The sequence below is a fragment of the Pan paniscus genome, chromosome 8 (genome assembly GCF_029289425.2).
Source record: "Pan paniscus chromosome 8, NHGRI_mPanPan1-v2.0_pri, whole genome shotgun sequence".
Classification (NCBI taxonomy): Eukaryota; Metazoa; Chordata; class Mammalia; order Primates; family Hominidae; genus Pan; species Pan paniscus.
This window is the reverse complement of record NC_073257.2, coordinates 130,600,666-130,620,959: the sequence shown is the minus strand read 5'-3', so window position 1 is coordinate 130,620,959 and position 20,294 is coordinate 130,600,666. Positions and strand designations below refer to the sequence as shown.

General features: G+C 41.8%; 1 protein-coding gene across 1 annotated transcript in view; it reads left to right on the top strand.

The window, feature by feature from the left end:
- Positions 1-2,834: 2,834 nt before the first annotated feature.
- CACUL1 (CDK2 associated cullin domain 1) overlaps positions 2,835-20,294 on the top strand; it is a 75,554-nt gene continuing 58,094 nt past the window's right edge. The window contains exon 1 of the mRNA XM_003825642.7: positions 2,835-3,493. Coding sequence (XP_003825690.2) covers positions 3,127-3,493 — 367 coding nt within the window. The 5' untranslated portion in view covers positions 2,835-3,126. The remainder of the gene's footprint in view (positions 3,494-20,294) is intronic.

Here is a 20,294-nt window from a genome sequence, read left to right as displayed (position 1 = left end):
AACTACTAACCTGTGTTCACTGTTTTTGGGTAAATGTTGCTAATAATGTTATACCCCATCTCCACAACCCAGAACAAATCAAAGATTTATGTTAATATCTATTAAAATATAATATGCTCTAAAGTATAACAATGTCTCATAATGCCACAAAATCAACCAGTTACCAATATGTTAATTTGGTTTCCCTTCAGTAGGATTTCTTATGGGAAATTGTCCCCTGTCAGTGACTGGTTTCGCTCAACTGTCATTAGGTCTTGTCACAGTAGTTTAATTACAGCAAAAATGACTGTTATATTGATCATTTTGACAACACACACACAAAAGGTTCAGTATTCATCAGTGTGCTGGGTAAAAACCCTTGGAGCAGGGCCCTCAAGAGGATGGAAGTTACATTGCTATGATTAGTACCAAGCCCATCAGTTCTAAATGTTTTCTAATTTCTATTATGATTTTATGACCCATGAGTTAATTGGAATAGTGGAAATATGGGGCTTGCCAGTTACCTTTTGGTTATTGATTTTTAACTTACCTATATAGTGACCAGAAAATGTGGTTACTATGATATAAATCCTTAGATATGTGGAGACTTGCTTTATGACACAGTATGTTCAATTTTTGTAAATGTTTAGCATATTCTTGAAAGGAGTGTGTATTCTATGGTCATTAAGGCAATATTCTACACATATATATTAGATTAAGCTTGGTAATTGTGTTACTGAACTCTTCCAGTACCTTAAAGATTTTTTTGGTCCCCTCGGTCTATGTATTAGTTTCCTGTAATCAGTTGCTTAACAAATTATCACAATAGGTGGCTTAAAAAAACCGACATGAATTCTCAGTTCTGGCATCTAGAAGTCTGAAATCTACATGTTGGCAGGGTCACACTCCCTCCAGAGGCTCAAGAGGAAAATTTGTCTCTTCCAGCTTTGGGTGCTGTCAGCATTCCTTGACTTGGGAATGCCATCACTCCAATCTCTGCTTCTGTGGTTACATTACCTTCTCTTCTCTTCTACCTCTCTTTTATAAAGACACCTGTCATTGGATTGATGGCCCACCTGGATAATCCAGGATGATCTTCTCATGTCAAGAACTTTAATTACATCTGCAAACGCCCTTTTTTCCAAATAAGGTCATACTCGCAAGTTCTAGGAATTAGGATATGGACATATCTTGTGGGAGGCTGTATTCAACTCACTGCAATTAGAGAGGGAGTGAAAAATCACCTACTCTGATGGTAGATTTCTTTGTCTTCTTATACTTCTGTTTGTTTTCGCTTCATATATTTTGTGGCCATATAGTCGCTATGATATAAATCCTTAGATATGTAAAGACTTGCTTTATGACACAGTATGTTAGAGACACTTTTTTGACTCTATCTTCCCTGTATATTGGACTTTTTTTTTTTAAATGTAAAGACTCTTCTTTATCTCATCGCACTCACCCAGCCATCTACCTAGAGTCTGTTGATGATAAACCATTAGTTGTTTGAAACAGAATTTGCCTTCCTTCTGCCTCTCTTTTTGCCACACATGTAATTCTAAGGTTTTATGTTTTCCCCTTCAGCATACCACTTAATTCTCTTTTTTTTTTTTTTTGGAGACAGTCTCACTCTGTCACCCAGGCTGGAGTGCAGTTGCGCGATCTCGGCTCACTGCAGCCTTGACCTCCAGGGCTCAAGTGATCCACCTCAGCCTCCAGAGTAGCTGGGATCACAGGCACACGCCAGCATGCCAGGCTAATTTTGTTTTTAGAGGCGTGGTCTTGTTATGCTGGTCTGGCTGGTCTCGAATTCCTGGGCACAAGCGGGCCTCCCATCTCGATCTCCTCCAGTGGTTGAATTACAGGCGTGAGCCACTGCGCCCAGCTCGCATTTTTTTTTTTTTTTTTTTGAGATGGAGTCTCGCTCTGTTGCCCAGGCTGGAGTGCAGTGGCGCGATTTCGGCTCACTGCAACCTCTGCCTCCCGGGTTCAAGCAATTCTGCCTCAGCCTCCCGAGCAGCTAGCTGGGACAACAGGCACGTGCCACCACGCCCGGCTAACTTTTTTGTATTTTTAGTAGAAACGGGGTTTCCCGTGTTAGCCAGAATAGTGTCGATTTCCTGACCTCGTGATCCGCCCGCCTCAGCCTCCCAAAGTGCTGGGATTACAGGAGTAAGCCACCGCGCCCGGACTGAGCCGGCATTTTTAAAAGTTGGGTTGCTGGCCTTAGTGCATACAAGCGTAAAGGAATTTTAAAAACACATGAGTAACTCAAACGCATTTCTTTTTTGCGCCATCCTGCTATGTGTGATTCGGTTTTTATTCTCGATTTTGTGCGTGTGTGTCGCGACGGCTGGGGACCGACCCAAGAGCAGTCGGACCACGGGCCACCCACGGCGGTCTCATCCGTTTATAACCTGCGACTCCGGGGCCTCTTGGGGTCCCGTACCTCCGTCCGAAGCAAAAGCCGGGGCTCTCAGGCACTCAGAGGTGCGAAGGCCCCGTAGACTTGGAGGACGCCAGGAAAACACCTCCAATAACTCTGGCCAGTCCACAGCTACTGCCAAGAGTGCTCCGCGCGCGTCCTCAGGAACCGGCGAGGGCCTCGTCCTCATGGTAACCAGATTGCGAACGCGCCTGCGCAAGACACACCTTTGTCACGTGAGGCCGGGCAGGGGGCGGGGCCGGCGAATGCCCGTCCGGACCCGTCGCGCCTCCCCTGTTAGCTCCCTGCCAGCCGAGGCGGGGCGAACCTCTGCCCTGTTGCGTGGGAGTGACTCACAGCTCCCGCCCCTTTTGGCTCCGCTTTCTCGCGGCCAGTCCCTCGCACCACGTGCCCTCCTGGCCTCGCCCCCAGCTGCCCTTTCCAACTGCCTGTTGGAAGCCGCTGTAAAATGTCGTGAGGAGCGCCGCTGCTTTACGGCTGCCTCTCCCAGACTAGAGCCCCGGAGCGCCCACCGCCGTCAGCCGCGTCTTCAAGCTAGTCGGCCCCGCGGAGAGCGAGAGACCCTGCGCACCGCAGCCCTCTCCGCTGCGCCCATTCCTGCCGCCGGCGATGTAACTTGGGGAGGCAGCGGTGCCCGCTGGCCCGGGGTTGAGACAGGCGGCAGGTGCCTGTGAGGCGGGCGGGTGCCGGGGGCCAGCAGGATGGAGGAAAGCATGGAAGAGGAGGAGGGGGGCAGCTACGAGGCGATGATGGACGACCAGAACCACAACAACTGGGAGGCTGCGGTGGACGGCTTCCGGCAGCCCCTGCCACCTCCGCCGCCCCCCTCGTCGATCCCGGCCCCTGCCCGAGAGCCTCCGGGGGGGCAGCTGCTGGCGGTGCCCGCGGTCTCCGTGGACAGGAAAGGCCCCAAGGAGGGGCTCCCGATGGGGCCGCCGCCACCGCCGGAGGCTAACGGGGTGATCATGATGTTGAAGAGCTGCGACGCGGCCGCCGCCGTGGCCAAGGCGGCCCCCGCCCCCACCGCCAGCTCCACCATCAACATCAACACCTCCACCTCCAAGTTCTGTGAGTCCAGCCTTTCCCTGCAGCCTTGGCTTTTCTCCACCTCACTCGGACGCCGAATCCACCCCCTCTTGGAGAAAGCTCCGCTTCCTTTGTTTCAGGCCTCGGTCTTTCCTCTTCTCCCCGTCCGCCTTCGCCTCCCTGCCTCCTTCCCCCTCACCGTCCCCTCCCCCTCATTTGGTGTCTGCGGCCAGCGCCTGAGCGGCCCTGGCTTCTTGTGTTACCTGGCCTAGAGAGGCAGCCTGGTACACACGGAGCCCCAAGTTCTGTCAATGCGATCCCTATCACAACTGGCAGTCTCTCAACATTGGGAAGCTCTTTTCGCACCCGTCTTCTCTTGAAGTTTCACCCTCAAAGTGAGGGGAAAATAAGGCTGCCTGAGTCTCGTTAGGGAAAGGCCTTCAGTCTTCTGCAGCCAGAGAGAGAAAAGAAATCTGGCAACTTGTGTTCTTGTGTTTTTGGCCAGGCTGTGTTAAACAAGTAAGGAATTTGAAAGTTGACCTATATCTACACCTTGTTCCTTCTCTACTGTGTAACACTTTTGCATCCTGCTAGGGAAATAATGAGTTGCTTTCCGATGCAGTGGCAGCTCCGACATCGTCTTGAAGCTAATAATGCATAAAATCACTTTTCAGAGCTTACACTCATAACAATAAGCCTTATAATGGGTTATGTTTTGTGTCCAAACCCAAGATTGGGTTGCATGTTGAACTTTATAGTAGTCTGTCTTAACGCTCAATTGCACGCATTAAGATTTAAGATCAAAATCTGTTTTGTAATCCGAAACTGCCTCTGACCAGGATATATGTATGCTTCCATAGCTAGGAAAAGAATGTGCTGTTACTTTGGTTTGTGTGTATGTGTGCGTGGCGGTGGTGGTGGTGATAGGATGTTGAAAATGATTGTGACCATCACAGCCAGGTTTTTCTCTCCTATTATTAACTGCAAGTTTTGAATGGCATCTGGTAAAGCAACTGGAGAGTTCATTTCTAGCTACTAATTTTATGAAGCTGTGCTTGTCCAGTTAGCTGTGCAGAGAAAATATTTGCCTTGATGCAGATAGTCGGAATCTTACACACTGTGTGTGGGAACAGCGCGTAATTTTATTTGCCCCAAGATACTGCCTTAGTCAAAGACATTGATATGTACGTTTGGTAAGATTATATACGCTTTTTCTCCTTATTCATGATAATCATGTTTATATTGTATAGTTTGTGTGTTGAAGGCTGTATTGTGGAACCAGACCTTCTGTAGAGTGGCAGAATGACTTCACCTGAGTCACGAAGGAAGATTGCCTTAGTAAAGTTCATTTGAAGAGTTCAAAAAAGAGCATAAAGTTAGGAACAGAAATCAGTAAAATTGAGAACAAAAGGATTTGTCACACCAAAAGATTATTTTTGTGGAAAAATGAGTAAGCTAGGCAGACAGACCTCTGATAAAATCGACAAGAAAAAAAGACGCAAATAAATGAAAAATGGAAAATAACTACAAATATCAGATTAAAAAAAGAACGTTATGAACTTAGGCTGATGAATTTGAAAGCCTAAATGAAAAATATAGTTCTTAGAAAACTAGTAAATGTGAAAATTGGTATCAGAAGAAATATCTTGAACTAATAAACTGAAATGGTAAAGAGCTCCCTTTTTAGAAGCTCTGGATCCAGATACGCTGATGAATTCCACCATACTTTATAACACTTAATTCTTTTTGCAAGTTGCCCTGGAAAATAGAAAAAATACCAAGTTCATTTTATGAGGCTTGTGAAATCTTGATTCTAAAACAGATAAGGACGTGTAAGAAGAGAAAATTATAGGTCTGTTTTACTTAGCATAGAAATGAAAATACTGCAGAAAAAATACTCGCTCATCAAATCCAACAGTGTGTTACAGAGTCCTGATCCATAGAGTTAGTCCTAGAGATGAAAGCATGGTTTAACATCTACTTATCTAATTTAGCTCTTTAATAGACTAAAGGAAAAAAATTACGATTATCTCAATTGGTGCCCTGAAATCATTCAACTAGATCCAGCAGCTATTTATGATAAAAACTCTTGGTAACCTAGGAGTACAAGATAACTAGATAAAGGTCATTACCAAAAACCTTCAGTAAATAATAATACTTAATGGAGAAATTTTAGATACATATACTTAAAGATCCGTAACAAGATAAGGATGCTCCTGTCATTACTACTGTTTAGCATTGTAGGAAGGTCCTGGCTAACATTATAAGGAGCAAAAAAATAAGGTATAAAGATTGTAAGGGAAGCAATAAAAGTTATTATTTGCAGATAATATGATCACCTACCTAGATGAACCATTAAAATCCAGAGAAAACTTAGAACTAGTAAGAGTTTAGCAGGATTGCTGGATTTAAGATAAACTTACAAAAATTTGATAGCATTTACTAAACTAGTGATAACTAGTAAAGATAATCAAAAGTAAATACTATATGCAATAATAGCAACAAAACTCTAAAGTCTCTAGGAATCAACCCGTGAATACGCAAGACCTTTAAAAAGGAAACTTTAAAACTTGAAAAAGAAACTAGAGGATAATCTAAATAAATGGTACAATTTTCCTTGCTCTTGGATCAAATTACTTACAAGAATACTAATTTTCTCCAATTTATAAATTCAGTTTAAATGACGTCAAAATTACATTTGGTTTGACAAACTCAATAGCCTAAGTCTAAAATTTATATGGTGGGTGGGATAAAGTTTGTGAATAACAAAATCAATCTTAAACATTTGTTTGGGGATGGGAGGCTTGCCTTATTAGAAGTTAAGATGTCAAGGCTGTAGTAAAGTGGTGTAAGTGCAAGAACAGAAAAATAGACCAAGGAAACAAATTGGAGGGCAGAGACTTACCTGGATACATGTATAAAAGTTGGGAACTTTTTAACTGGCATCATAAACCACTGGAGAAAGGAGTCATATGTTGTTAGGGAGAGTGACTCACTATATAGAGAAAAAATAAATTTAATATCATAAATGGATAGACTCTAAATGAATTAAAGACCTAAATGTGAAAAGAAAAACCAAAGTTAATATTATTGAAAATGTTAAGCTCTTTCCCTAGGGACAGGGAAGTACTTTTTAAAGCTTCAAAAGTTTATAAAGGTGAAAAATTAATTATTTTGATTATATGAAAATTATTCATTTGGCAAAAGATGAAAGAATGAGAGAAGATATTTACAGTGCCTAAAATTAACAAGGGATGATGATCTGACTAGACAAGGGACTACTTACTATACATCAACAAGAGGGCAGCAACTTCTGTAGAAAAATAGGCAAAGGATATTAATAAGTAGCTTATAGAAAGAATAGGAAACCCTAACAAGCATAAGAAGAGATGAATTTATTAATATTCAGAGACATGCATATTAAAATAGTAATGGAAAAGAGTATAATTGGATTGTTTGTAAAACAAAGGATAAATGCTTGAGGTGATGGTACCGCATTTTCCCTGATGGGATTATTACACATTGTATGCCTGTATCAAAATATCCCATATACCTCATAAAAATATATGCCTACTATATATCCACAAAAATTAAAGAATAAAATAGTAACGGAATGTCTTTTTCCACCTGTTAGGTTGACAAAAATTAGAAAGCTGAATGAATAGTGCCAAGTGCAATGGGGATATGGTAATACAGGAAAACGTATACTTGCTTGTGGGAATAGCAGTGTAGTGAACTTGTGAGATGTTGAGATGCCCGAAGTCTCTGTGGACCAGATAGTGGAAGGTAGCTGCCGCGTTAATGTATCCCTCAGCTATGGCAGTGAAGGTATACTTTAGACTGTAAGGTGAAAACAGCTTCTGTTGGTTTCTAGTTTTGGGACAGAGATAAAAAGCATTTATTATCTTGATGGATGCATGGTAGGTGCCAGGGATGGTGTTGATTTGTCACAGTGAAGAGACCATGTCTGGAACAGCAACTAAAATTGGAGTCACTCTGGATTTGATTGATGATAATCCACAGTCATGCTCCAAGACTCATCTCTTTTGCTCTGGCCAAACAGACCCATGAAATAAGAATGTCATAATTATCACCATTCCTTTTTTTTTTTTTTTTTTTTTTTTTGAGACAGTCTCGCTCTGTCGCCAGGCTGGAGTGCCGGTGGTGCAGTCTCAGCTCACTGCAATCTCCGCCTCCCGGATTCAAGCAATTCTCCTGCCTCAGCCTCCTGAGTAGCTGGGATTACAGGGGCGCGCCACTACACCCGGCTAATTTTTGTATTTTTAGTAGAGATGTGTTTCACAGGTTGGTCAGGCTGGTCTCAAACTCCTGACCTCAGGTCATCCACCCGCCTTGGCCTCCCAAAGTGCTGGGATTACAGGCGTGAGCCACCACGCCCGGCCCTCCTTTCTTATTTTTAAAGTCTTTGACATTGATAGTGTTTTCTGTAGTTCCCACAGAGATGTGTTGTTTGTTGCTTCGAGTTTATTACTTTGGTAGGAAAGGGTACATCTAGCCCTTCCTATGTTGATATTCCTGACTTCACAGGTTAGGGAACCATGAACTAGTTTCAGAACTGGGGGAGTTACAGTGTTACTACGGGTCCACCAGCCCTACTGTGAGATGGATTGAGGCCAAAACACCATTTATGTGACGTCCATAAGCCCCTGATCTGCCTGGTTTACCATAGTGACGTTCCTGTCTCTTAGGGTTCGTATTGGCTTAGAGCCAGTGTTTATTAATCTTTGAAAAGTCTCAGTGATTTCCATTTCCCAAATGTACTATCTCCCTAATGAATACCTGCATGTTCTATTGGAAAAGGCTAGGAGGAAGACTTTAATTATGTGGGGTTCTTCCTCAGTGGAACTCATCCTCTTCTTTATTCCAGCATTTCTGTGTCTGTGAATCGGCTCATTGTGGGTTTTAGGTGAGGTTACGTGGCTTTCCATTATGCCACTTAGGTGAGACCTCTGTTTAATATATCTAGAGTTTTTCTTTTCTGTCCATTATAACAGATCAAGTAATACCCCAGTATATTGCCTTTGTTTTCCTAAGGATATCATGGTTAGCCACCATGAGGGAGATCCAAGCCACCAGAAATCCAAGCCATTCTGCTGATCACTCTGGCCCTGCTGCCTCTTTAAATAATCATGCCCATTTTATATCTGGAAGTTATTTCCACTTTGTCACTCTGGAAGTAGAACTATTCCACTGAAATCAGGGAACCTCTTTTAATGGCAGTATTGCCCATCTTTAACCCGGAATTACAAGGGACAACCACCACAGCATTTTTTTCAGTAATTATATTTAATTATTTATATATTAGTTGGTGAAGGACCTTCTCAGAGCACAGTTTAGGGAGTAAGAGTGGGTTAGAACATGACAAATTTATATTCCTTTCTTCATATGTCTGGACTCATTTCTCCACGTACTAAGTAATTTCTGTTGTGACTGCTTCCTCCCTCCTCCTAACTCTTCTTCCTTTTCCTTTCCTCTTTTTCCTGTGTCCATTTTCTTCCTCCACACCTCTTCTCCTCCATTCAATATAGTGTACCCATTTTAGGTGTGCAGTTTGATGCATTTTAACCCATGTCACCGTCTGGTGTGGAATTTGATTTTACCCTACTAATACTTAAAAGGTAGCCTATTACTATTACAGGTTGACTATCCCTCATCCAAAATGCTTGGGACCAGAAGTGTTTTGGATTTCAGATTTCTTTCGGATTTTGGAATATTTGTGTTATACCAAATGATTGAGCATCCCAAATCCAAAAATTCAAAATCCAAAATTTTCCAGTGAACATTTCCTTTAAGCATCATATTGGTGCTCAAAAAGTTTCAGATTTTGGATTTTTGGATTTAGGATTCTCAACTTGTATTACTGGGTGCTGACATAAGATGGGGGACTCCTGAGTGAGAGATGAAGGAATTTATTTTTCTTGTCATAGCACACAGCATGAGAATTGCTATATTTGCATAGTTTCCCCTTCCCCCAAGTCCCAAGAGGGTGACATACTATGGCCAAGATGGATGCTCTCTCAGTGGTGCTGTGTTGCAGCTGAAGAACATCAAACTTGGGGAATCCACTACTTTTATAGTAAGCAGTGAGCAAGCCTGCTCTTTGTCTAGAGGGAGATGTTATCTCGTCTTTCAAGGTTACCAGGTACAGAATGGCCCAGGTTCAAGAGTGATTGCATTCCTGGCATACTCAATAAGACATGTCGGAGTGCGTGAGGCCCACGGAGGACTGTCTGTCCAGCAGTAACCACCACAACAACCAAGAGAACATTTCTGTCACCCTGAAATACTTCCCTCTGTCTCTCTGTCTCTCTCTTTTTTTTTTGGAGATGGGATCTCACTCTGTCGCCCAGGCTGGAGTGCAGTGGCACGGTTTCGGCTCACTGCAACCTCTGGCTCCCGGGTTCAAGTGATTCTCCCACATCAGCCTCCCAAGCAGCTGGGATTACAGGCACACACCACCACACCTAGCTAATTTTTGTGTTTTTAGTAGGGATGGGGTTTCACCATGTTGGCCAGGCTGATCTTGAACTCCTGGCCTCAAGTGATCTACCTGCCTTGGACTCCCAGAGTGCTGGGATTACAGTTGTAAACTACCATGCTCTGCCTTCCCTGTGTCTCTTTGCAGTCAGTTAACGCTGCCTGCTTCCTCCAGCCCCAAGCATTCCTACTGATCTGCCTTCTGTCACTGTAGGATTTCATATAAATGAAATCATACAATGTGTATTGTTTTGTGCTTGGCTTGTTTCTTATTCTGTTCTTGAGATTCTTCCACGTTCTCGCATATGTCAGTTACTTATTCATTTTTCTGACTGAGGAGTAGTTGTTTTTTTTTTTTTTTTGGATATCCCAAAGTAGTCTTTTTTTTTTTTTTTTTGATTTACCAAAAAATCATTAATTTGTTGGTCATTAGGTTGATCATTTAGGTGGTCTCTGGTTTTGGCTGTCATGAACACAGCTGCTGTAAACAACCATGTACAAGGTTTGGTGTGGGTAAAGGTTTCATACAAGTGGAATTCCTTGCTTATATATTATTGATACGTTTAACTTTATGAGAAACTGCCAAACAATTCTTTAGGGTGGTTGCACCATTTTACACTCCCACCAGCTGTATATGACAGCTCCAGTTGCTCCACTTACTTAATTGGCACTTGTACTGGTTAGGCTCTGCATTCTTGGTATTGTCAGTCTTTTAAAGTTTGGAGCATCGGTCCCCACCAGGGACCAGTTGCGTGGAAGAGACAATTTTTCTGTGGACTGGGGGATGGTTTTGGGATGAAATTGTCCCACCTCGGATCATCAGGTCTTAGAGTCTGGTAAGGAGTGCGCAACCTAGATCCCTTGCATTATAGGGTTGGCGCTCCTTTGAGAATCTAATTCCTGTGCTGATCTGACAGGAGGTGGAGCTCAGGTGGTAATGCTCGCCGGCCCACAGCTCACCTCCTGATGTGTGGCCTGGTTCCTTACAGGCCACCGACCGGTTCCTGTGGCCTGGGGTTGGGGACCCCTGTTCTAGAGAATAAGTAGTAGTATCTCTTCGTGTATCTATTTTGCATTTCTCTTTTACATGTGCCGTTGGCTTTTTCATGTGATCATTTGCTTGCCTTATAATTTTGTTTGTGATAATCTGCTCACATCTTTTGCTCATTTCTTTTGTTGTTTGTCTTAATGTGTTTAAAGAATTCACTATAAATTTTGGATACAAGTTTTGTCAGACAACTATTATTACTGTTTTCTCCCTCTGTCTTGTCTTTTTTTTCCTTAACGGTGTCTTCTGAAGAGTACATGTTTTTCAGTTTTGATGATGTCTAAACTGTCAATTTTTTCTTCTCTAGCTGTTGTTTTTTGTATCATAAGAAATATTTGCCTACCCCAAAGTCAAGATATTATCTGTAATTTTTCTTAGCAGTTTTATGGTTTTAGCTTTTACGTTTAGGTCTGTGATCTGAATTATGAGTTGATGTCTGTATAGTGTGAGATAAGGATTGAGGCTCCTTTTATTCTATATGGATATCCAAGTGTGTTGGGACTATTTGTTGAAAAGACTATCCTTTTCTTACTGAGTTACTTTGGAAACTTTGTCAGAAATAACTGACCATGTATGTATGGGCGTCAGTTCTATTTCATTAATCTTATTTAGTCCATCAGATTTAGGATTGTTGCATATCTTCTTGATGAATTGACTGTTTATCATGATGGAATGTCTGACTTTATCCTTGTTAATATTCCTTACCCTAAAGACTCCCTTTTTTTTTTTTTTTTTTTTTGAGACAGTGTCTTGCTCTGTTGCCCAGGCTGGAGTGCAGTGGTGCGATCTCAGCTCACTGCAAGCTCCGCCTCCTGGGTTCACGCCATTCTCCTGCCTCAGCCTCCCGAGTAGCTGGGACTACAGGCGCCTGCCACCACGCCCAGCGAATTTTTTTTTTTTTTGTATTTTTTTTTAGTAGAGATGGGGTTTCACCGTATTAGCCAGGATGGTCTCGATCTCCTGACCTTGTGATCCACCCACCTTGGCTTCCCAAAGTGCTGGGATTACAGGCATGAGCCACCATTCCCAGCCAAGACTACTTTTACTTGTAGGCATTCCAGGTTTTTTTTTTAAGGGTTATTGTTTGCATAATGTATCTTTTACCGTCATTTTACTTTTAATTTATTTTTTGTGTAAAGTACATTTCTTGTAGACAACATATGGTTGGATCTTTTTTAAAATCCAGTCTGACAACCTCTGCTACCAATGTGTTTAATGTAGTTACCAATATGGTAGGGTTTAAATCATATTGTCTTGCACTTTTGTTTACTCTTTGTCCATCTGTTATTTAAAAAATGTTCCTCTTTTCCTGTCTCCTTTTTTTTTTTTTTTGAGACGGAGTCTCGCTCTGTCGCCCAGGCTGGAGTGCAGTGGCACGATCTCGGCTCACTGCAACCTCCACCTCCCAGGTTCAAGCGATTCCCTTTCTCAGCCTCCCGAGTAGCTGGGATTACAGTCATGTGCCACCACACCCAGCTAATTTTTGTATTTTTAGTAGAGATGAGGTTTTGCCGTGTTGGCTAGGCTGGTCTTGATCTCCTGACCTCAGGTGATCCACCTACCTACCTCGGCCTCCCAAAGTGCTAGGATTACGGGCATGAGCCACTGGGCCCAACCCTTTTCCTGTCTTCTTTTTTGTTATTTTTATGATTCAGTTTTGTCTCCAGTTTGGCTTATTAGCATGGTTGTTTTGCTGTTTGGGGGTTACTCTAGGATTTATGATTATGAAAGTTTAACTTATAACAGTCTACCTTCAAATAGTATTAGACTACTTTACTTATAATGTAAAAATCTAATAGCAGTATACTTCCATTTATCCACTCCTGTCCTTTATGCTATTGTTGTACATTTTAACTTTAATATATGTCATAATTCCCCAAATACACTGTCATTAATTTTGCTCAAAACAGTCACGTATCTTTTTTTAAAAGTTGGAATGAGCCGGGCGTGGTGGCTCATGCCTGTAATCCCAGCACTTTGGGAGGCTGAGGTGGGTGAATCCACAAGGTCAGGAGTTTGAGACCAGCCTGGCCAATGTGGTAAAACCCCGTCCATACTAAAAATACAAAAATTAGCCAGGTGTAGTGGTGTGCGCCTATAATCCCAGCTGCTCAGGAGGCTGAGGCAGGAGAATTGCTTGAACCCAGGAGGTGGTGGTTGCAGTGAGCTGAGATCGCATCATTGCACTCCAAGCTGGGCGACATGACGAGAATCTGTTCCTGCCCTGGCCCCCCAAAAAAACTTGGAATGAAATTTATGTAACACACAATTAACTATTTTAAAGTGAATAATTCAGTGGCATTGAGTACATGCCCAGTGTTGTGCAACTACCTCTATCTAGTTCCAAAACATTTTCATCAACCCAAAATAACATTCCATACCCATTAAGCAATTAGTTCCGTTTCCTCACTTCTCCCTGCCCCTGGCATCCACCAATTTGCTTTCTGTCTCTCTGGGTTTACCTATTCCAGATCTTTGTTTTTTTTTTTTTGTTTTTGTTTTTGTTTTGAGACGGAGTTTCGCCCTTGTTGCCCAGGCTGGAGTGCAATGGCGCGATCTCAGCTCACCGCAACCTCCACCTCCCGGGCTCAAGTGATGCTCCTGCCCCAGCCTCCTGAGTAGCTGGGACTACAAGCATGCGCCACCATGCCCGGCTAACTTCATATTTTTAGTAGAGACGGGGTTTCTGCCGTGTTGGCCAGGGTGGTCTCAAACTCCTGACCTCAGGTGATCCACCCTCCTCAGCCTCCCAAAGTGCTAGGATTACAGGCGTGAGCCACCGCACCCGGCCTCCAGATCTTTCATATGAATGGAATCATACTGAGATTTCTTTGAAATAATAATAAACTGGAATGTAAGTCTTTTGTATTTACCCAGATAGTTATCATTTCTGTCCCTCTTCTTTCCTTTGTGTAGATGGAAGTTTCCACCTCTTATTTTTCTTCCCTCTTTAGAACTTCCTTTAATATTTCTTACAATGTAGTTCTGTTGGCCTTCAATTTGTTCAGCTTTTGTCTGCAGAAATCTTTATTTTATCTTCATTTTCTAAGGATATTTGCTGGATATAGAATTCTAGATATACAGCCTTTTTTTTTCTTCTATAAATACTTTAAAGAGTCTTTCCATTGTCTTCTGACCTGCATTGTTTCTTTTTTCTTTTTTTTGGAGACGGAGTTTCCGTCTTGTTGCCCAGGCTGGAGTGCAGTGGCGCGATCTCAGCTCACTGCAACCTCCACCTCCCGGGTTCAAGCGATTCTCCTGCCTCAGCCTCCTGAATAGCTAGGACTATAGGCAAACGCCACCATGGCCGGCTAATTTTTGTATTTTTAGTAGCGACAGGGTTTCACCATGTTGGCCAGGCTGGTCTCGAACTCCTGACCTTAGGTGAGCCACTGCACCCGGCCTTATTGTTTCTTTAATAAATGTCTGTATAGTCTTATCTTTGTTTCTCTATATATAATATGCCCCTTTTTTTCCTGGGTACTTTTAAAATTTTTACTTTATCTTAAGTTTTCAGCAATTTTTTATGTTCTTTTTTAGTGTTTATTTTTTGGATTTGTGGGGTTTTAGAATTTGTCAAATTTGGAAAATTATTCATTATTTTTTGTCAGAACCCCCCTGCCACTAGTTACACATATGTTATAACACTTGTTATTGTACCATGAGTCACTGAGTTTCTGTTCATTTTTTTAAAGATTTTTTTTTTTCTTTTTTACTCTCTGTGCTTTAGTTTGGGTAAGTTTTAATGCTATGTCTTCATGCTCACTAATGTTTTCTTTTTTAGTATCTAATCTGCTGTTAATCCTGCTCTTAAATCAGTGAGAGTTCCAACTGTTTTTAATGCAGGCTGACAGTCCAGGTTTCAGTTAACCAAGCAAACTGTTAGAACTGTATCCAGTTTCTTGAAGTAGTATAGTGAATAAAGAATCTTTAGTAAGTGCATTCCTTTTAATGACTTGTTGCGTCTAAAGTTCTTTCTTCATTGTTCAGCACCCTCACAATCCATTCCCACATGTATTCCCAAGTTTCTGCCAGTATAATGTATTAAAGTCTTATAGTTCTTTTGGAATGTAAGCTGTCTCCTATTTATTTAGGTTTGGTACTTGTTCCCTTGGGAAATCTGATTCTAGTTAGAGATCTAGAGACAGTGAGTTCTGCTTAGAGAGAATCTTTTTTGTGAGGTTTCAGGTAATATCATGGCAGGGTCTTTAATCAAGTAAAGTTAGTCTCATGTTGGGAGGCGGGTGTGTAAGCAGGGTTTCGTGAGGTCAGGGTTTTCAGATTGATCATACTCCACCAAACTGGCCCCATTTGTGCTGGGATTACAGGAGTGAGCCTCTGTTCCCGGCCGAACTTGAGGATCTTATTGGGGATCTTGTCTTGCTATTTTTTGACCTGCATCATATAAAATGTTGTTGATGAAACTGTAAGAGAAAGGCATTTTAATGTTTACTTAAGGCCCAGTCCCAAATCTCTCAAGAAAATGAATACTGTTTATTTACTGTAAACTCTGTAAACCGTGGACCATATGTATTCACATTGTAAACTGTTAAGCACTATATAAAGGTTGATTGTTAATATCCTTTTATGGTATGTCTTGACAGGGCAAACTGGCTTTCCATTTTTTCTTCCTGCTTTTGTGGACATTCGGTTATTAACCTCTATAGATAAAGTTGGATAGATGTGTAATATGTAGTTGCAGGTATGCTGATTCATCATCTGAATGGCATTTTATTAAGTGTTTATTGTATGCCAAAGTAATATTTTAGCCTCTGGTAATGAAGAGACACAGTTGAATGTGGGAGGTGATAGAAAGGTAATTATGATACATTATGATTAAATGCTATAATAAAGCTATGTATTTGGTAGCATTCAGGAAAGAGAGTCTTTATAAAAATGAATAGAAGTTGGCCAGGAGGATAGGGGGTGGGGATGGGGAAGCTGGACGGGAAGAGACTTCCTTGCAGAGGGGCAGCCTGTGCCAAAGACCCAGAATTGAAATTATTTTTGGAATACAGAGTAGGAGGAGAGACTGGCTCATGTTAAACATGGATAGATAGAAAGGGCTAGATAGTGAAGGACCATGTTAGTGGAAGGATTTTCTTCTGTAATAATGGGAGGTTTTAAGGGAGACATTTGTCTTAGTGTGTTAATTTAGAGCAGATAGAGAGTGGAGGCCTAGGGGCTAGTTAGGGTGTTACAATTTCTGTAATCTAGACAAGAGATGGAGACTTGAACAAATAAAATTTTAAAAGATAAGAGGTTTCAATTTGGAGATATTTAGGGACTAGAATCTACAAAATTTTGGGGGTGAGGAAAGGAAGATGAAGATTAAAGATTGCTGGTTTGGATGACGGGTAGCTGTCAGTGCCTTTGACCCAGACGTGGAAGGTATAAAGGTGTGAAGTGAGGGGGGGTGTGTGTGTGTGTGTCTGTCTCTTTTAAGGTGTCTATGGAACAGTCAGGTAGAGAGGTCCAGAAGCAGTTGGTAAATTCTGCATTTTCTCATTTCCTGTGCCTTAGAATATTGGAGATATTCTGAAACAAAATTTTACCCTGAAACAAAAATTTAATTTCAATAGATTTGCTTTTCCATTTCTGAGGATTTGTGATTCACCAAACTCTTCATACTTAAAAAACAAAAACAGTACTTTGCTCTTATTAAATTAATACAGGTTTATAATTTTAAAACTCAAATTATGCAAAAAGACACATAATGAAAATCAGTGGTTCCTTTCCCTACCCCTTCCCATTCCTGGACCCGTTACTCAAAGTCAGTCATTTAATTATGATTCATTTAGCTGTTTCTTCTGGTATTAGCCACACATTTCAATGTGGTGATATTGTTACTGCTTAATTTATCATTTTTATATTACCTGTTGACTTCCAGGATTTAATTCTCTTATACCTCTAACATACCTTACCTTTCTTAATTCTTTTACTATCACAGTTTTGTTTTTTTTTTTTTTTTTGAGATGGAATCTGACACTGTCGCCCAGGCTGGAGTGCGGTGGCGCGATCTTGGCTCACTGCAAGCTCCGTCTCCCGGGTTCACGCTATTCTCCTGCCTCAGCCTCCTGAGTAGCTGGGACTACAGGCGCCTGCCACCACGCCCGGCTAATTTTTTGTATTTTTAGTAGAGACGGGGTTTCACCGTCTTAGCCAGGATGGTCTCGATCTCCTGACCTCGTGATCTCCCCGCCTCAGCCTCCTAAAGTGCTGGGATTACAGGCGCGAGCTGCCGTGCCTGGCCACTATCACAGTTTTAAAAAAATTTTTATTTATTTTAAGACAGAGACTCACTCTATCTCCCAGGCTGGAGTGCAGTGGCGCGATCTCGGCTCACTGTAGTCTCTGCCTCCTGGGTTCAAGAAATTCTTGTACCTCAGCTTCCTGAGTAGCTGGGATTACAGTCATGTGCCACCGTGCCTGGCTAATTTTTGTATTTTTGGTAGAGATGGGGGTTTTGCCATGTTGACCAGGCTGGTCTTGAACTCCTGGCCTCAAGCCATCTGCCTGAGTTGGCCTCCCAAAGTGCTGGGATTACAGGTGTGAGCCACTGCAAACGGCCACAATTTGTGGTTTAATCAGTAAGCCATATTTACATTATAGCTATGTAAATATTCACGGAAGGGCCTAAAGTGTACTGAGATTACATTTTATTTTACGTAGAATGTTGTTGTTAGTTGCCTTGTTTGTATTGGCAGAATTTTTGTTGAACTTACTCTTTTTGTTTGTTTGTTTGTTTTTTGAGACAGAGTCCCGCTCTGTCGCCCAGGCTGGAGTGCAGTGGTGTGATCTCAGATCACTGCAACCTCCGCCTCCCGAGTTCAAGCGATCCTCCCACCTCAGTCTCCTGAGTAGCTGGGATTATAGGCGCATGCCACCACACCCAGCTAATTTTTTTGTACTTTTAGTAGAGACGGGGTTTCACCATGTTGGCCAGGCTGGTCTCTAACTCCTGACCTCAGGTGATCCATCTGCCTGGGCTTCCCAAAGCGCTGGGATTATAGGCATGAGCCACCGCACCCAGCCAAACATACTCTTAAAACTTTTCAACAGCTTTGTTAGATTCGCCATGTACCTGTCACTGGTGTTTTTGAAATGCTCAAGCAAATCAGCTTTTGTTTTTGTCTGTGAAGCTGTTAGTCCTCTTGTTTCTGTTTATTGCTTAGGGCCAGTGCATAGTTGCCACTCAGGGACTTCCCAGATACTTGGAATGATTGCTTGTCTTCCTTTTTATTGATGAATTTCTGAGTATGTACATAGAGCATATCTTCTAGTCATTTCCTGAGAGTGTGTGGATAAAGTTTCAGGTCTTGGCATATCTAAAAATGCTGCTTTCACACTTGATTGATAGTTTGGGTATAGAATTCTTAACGGAAAATAACTTTCCCTTGGCATTTTAAAAGTATTGCTTCATTAACTTTAAGCACGCATATTAAAATGGAGAAGTCAGGTGCCATTCGTTTTTTCCCCTTGAGAAAATTTCTTAGTTCGTTTTTTTATATTAATGTGTTAATATTTCTCTCCCTTTACATTTTCTCTATTCTGTTTTCTCTGGAATTATTGGTAGTCAAATGTTGAATTTCTGTTTTGATCTTCTAAGTCTGTTAACTGCATTTTGCTACGTCCCCTTTCTCGTAAAGCTCTGGGAGATTTCCTTGATGTTGTATTTTTAACACTGACCTTTTTTTTTTTGAGACGGAGGAGTCTCTGTCACCCAGGCTGGAGTGCAGTGGCATGATCTCGGCTCACTGCAAGCTCCACCTCCCGGGTTCACACCATTCTCTTGCCTCAGCCTCCCGAGTAGCTGGGAATACAGGTGCCCGCCACCATGCCCAGCTAATTTTTTTTGTATTTTTAGTAGAGACCAGGTTTCACCGTGTTAGCCAGGATGGTCTCTATCTCCTGACCTCGTGATCCGCCTGCCTTGGCCTCCAAAAGTGCTGGGATTACAGGCGTGAACCACAGCGCCCAGCCTTTTTTTTTTTTTTTTTTTTTTTAAAGAGCACTTGGATTGCTTCTTTTTTATGACACTGTTTTTAATTTTTATCTTACCTTTCTGAAGATAGTAATTATAGTTTTTAAACAAGTTCTATTCTCTGGATTATCTTTGTTTTTAGCTTTTCAAATTTGTTTTGATCTCTCTTGTCTGAGACTTTCTACAAATCTTTGGTGATTCTTAGTTGTCTATCCATATTTAAAAGTGAAAAAAGATAATTGCTAGCTCTGTGTTTATAATGGGCCTTGTCAGATTTAAGTATTGGGCTTCATGTTAGGTTGATTGAATGCAGAGCTGCTGTTTTGTTGAGGAACTGCCAAATATTAGTATGTGAATGTGTTTTCTCTGGGACTGTTTAGTTTCTCTAGAGAAGGATCTTCCATTCTGAGAGAATGGCAGAATGGATAGGTGGGGGTGGGGGTGGGGGGGGGAATAAAGCATATTTTTCCTGGCGCATAGCATTCTGGAATGAAAGGAGTGGGGCTAGATGTTTGAGCATTTCTTACGCTGACTTCTGCTTAATCTGCCAGTTCTGTGCTTCTCACTCCCTCACAGTCCTGCCCTGCATGTTTCTAGGTCTCAGAGTTCTAAGCCTTTGTCTCTCAGTTTCTCCACAGAATAATCCTTCTCGGTTCTTTTTACCGTTGAGTCTGCAGACTTTTCTATTGCATCTTCCACCCATTTCCAAAAATGCCTGTTCATAGTATTATGTCCTCAAGTCCTGATCTTCTCAGGGGCCTACAGGGCAAGGTTTGTTTACCCACCATTGGTATCCACCTCAGCACCTGCTTCAAGCTACTGCTTCAAGGTTCAGACTCTACTGGGCATAATGCCAAGGAGAGATTGACTTATTTAAATCTTGGAAGACACCATGAAATTTTAAAACTGTCGTAGACCTGCAGTTAGCATAGTTTACACCTATGTAATCTCAGTTGAGCAAATACTTTTCTGTTTTGAATTTTGAGTACTTTGAATTTTATGAGATTTTGGATTAGGTGGAGTTGGAGCTAAAATGGATGTCTTGATAGCTCTTGAACTTTTCGTGTATGTATGTATGTCATAACATGTCCATTTTAGGAACTGTGTCACAGGCTCCTATGTGATGTTGTAATGGTAGAACAGTGTTGTATAGTAACTATTCTAAAGGAACATAGATCTCAATCTGCTGGTAGGCCACTACAGCTAGGTTTTTTTTTTTTTTTTTTTTTAAGATAGTAGTGATGAAGGAAGTTTCTACTATTTTATTACATTTCCTCTAATTGAAAAATGTGTAGATTTCTAAGCAGTAAAAC